The following is a 1,973-nucleotide window of genomic DNA, read 5'->3' as shown; positions in this document are numbered from 1 at the left end:
GAAGCATCCAGCACGGGAAAGAGATGTAAGCTGGGAGGCTGGGCCAGACTCACTTTTTCACCTGTTTTCTGCCTGCTTCATATTCACTGGCAGCTGATTAGATGATGCCCATAGACTAAGTAGGGGGGTCTGCCTTTCCCGGCCTACTGACTCAAGTATTAATCTCCTTTGGCAACACCCTCAAATACACAGCCAGGAACAATACCTAAATCCTTTAATCAAATCAAGTTGACACTCATTATTAACTATCACAGGATTACAGGCCAGAGCCATCACACACAGCCTTATTGTATATTTCATGCAATATCCTGATTTCACATTTTATCTGTGACTTAATAAAGTTTTCTTGCTATGACCCCAAACTGGTAATACTTGAAAGCACATTCAAATATATTCTGGGACAATTCATAACTGGCAAAATTTTTAGCCTTGTGGAAAGAGTCACCTTACTGGCCAGTTAGCTGTCAATTCCCCATCATTACTATCACTTCTGGGAGCACATTTTCCAAAACCCCTTTTCTCTATATGGTTTCTTTAGGCACTCCCATGAAATGTGGAAGTCAGAGTGGTGGTACAATGACACCTGAAGTAAAACACGTAGAGTTATGTGAGAACTGGAGAATCACCTGAAGACCTGCTGCAGGCAGCTGAGAGCATCAGCACTCCCAGTCCTGGGCGTCCCAGACGGGTCTGAGGATCACCACACGGGTACTCAGCACATACCACCAGGCGCAGGTGCACTCTGGCTTCTGGAGGAGCACCTGAGAATTCCCTGTCTCTGGTACCTGCTTCATGAATAACATGCCATAGGCTTTGGAAACACTGTGGTTTAGACTCTAATTTATCCAGTTTGAAGAATTTCTCCTTGGAATACTGAGAATAGCTTCTCTTTTGCTGTATGAATTCCAATTATCCCATAACAGAGACTCCTCGAGTGGACTTACCTCTCTTCTTTTCAGTCAGGACAGGCATTGTGATGTCTTTTCTGCGGGGATGAGGGTGAAAGAGGCTTAGGGTTCAGAGGAGCCTCCCTGGTCCCCTCTACAGACATCTCCCAATGACTTTCAAAATCTGACTGAGTTTGAGAAATGCCCTCAGCAGATAGAGGCACCAGGAGGAGGATCTGGGGTGGCTCAGCCTCACACATCTGCTTCCTTGGGGGTTTATGTTATGACTTGTAACACTGTGGGAGGGGTACTATAATAATGTTGACAATAATAAGTTGCAAAATCTTCAGACTGCAGGCTGCTGATGGTGAGAGTGAAATCCGTCCCAGATCCACTGCCGCTGAACCGAGAGGGAATCCCACTTTGCAAACCGGATGCAGCATAGATCAGCAGCTTAGGAGTTTCCCCCGGTTTCTGCTGATACCAGGCTAAATAATTGCTAATGCCCTGACTCGCCCGGCAAGTGATGGTGACTCTGTCTCCTACAGATGCAGACAGGGAGGATGGAGACTGGGTCATCTGGATGTCACATCTGGCACCTGAGATTGGAAACATAGAAACAAATGTACACACAATTAATCATCTTGTAAGAGAACTTCCAGAACTTTCCTGAAGTTCCAGAGAGTGAAAGCTGAGTAAATTCTTTTTTTCCTTTTTCCTTACCTGAGAGCAAGAGCAGCAGAAACCCCAGGAGCTGAGCGGGGACCCTCATGTCCATTCTGTGTCCTGACTGGGACTGACTCCTGCACAGGGTGTGACCAGCCTGTAAAAAAAGTCTTCAGGGCAGGGGGCTGTGCTGTGGGAACATGCAAATCAGCAGGGGATGGGGCAGGCTGGGCACAGCTGCAGGGCTGGCTCATCTCAGTAACTCAGCACAGGGGCAGTGTCCCCAGGGTCTCAGGTCAGACTAGGGCAGCGCAGATTAACCTTGAGAGAATACATTTCTCTTTGGTGGACATACAGTTACAGAACATATTTCTGAAGTGAATTTTCAAAATTTTCAATGAACCTAAGACTAGATTAAGT

At 46.5% G+C, this 1,973-nt stretch overlaps 1 gene segment (V, D, J or C); it reads right to left on the bottom strand.

The window, feature by feature from the left end:
- Positions 1 to 1,163: 1,163 nt before the first annotated feature.
- LOC102140532 (immunoglobulin kappa variable 1-39-like) lies at positions 1,164 to 1,692 on the bottom strand. The segment is given in 2 exon segments: positions 1,164 to 1,486; positions 1,611 to 1,692. Coding segments are annotated over 2 exon segments (378 nt in total).
- Positions 1,693 to 1,973: the final 281 nt, after the last annotated feature.

The sequence above is a fragment of the Macaca fascicularis genome, chromosome 13 (assembly GCF_037993035.2).
Source record: "Macaca fascicularis isolate 582-1 chromosome 13, T2T-MFA8v1.1".
In the NCBI taxonomy this organism is placed as follows: domain Eukaryota; kingdom Metazoa; phylum Chordata; class Mammalia; order Primates; family Cercopithecidae; genus Macaca; species Macaca fascicularis.
The sequence above is the reverse complement of the archived record's forward strand: the minus strand, read 5'-3'. Positions and strand labels throughout refer to the sequence as shown.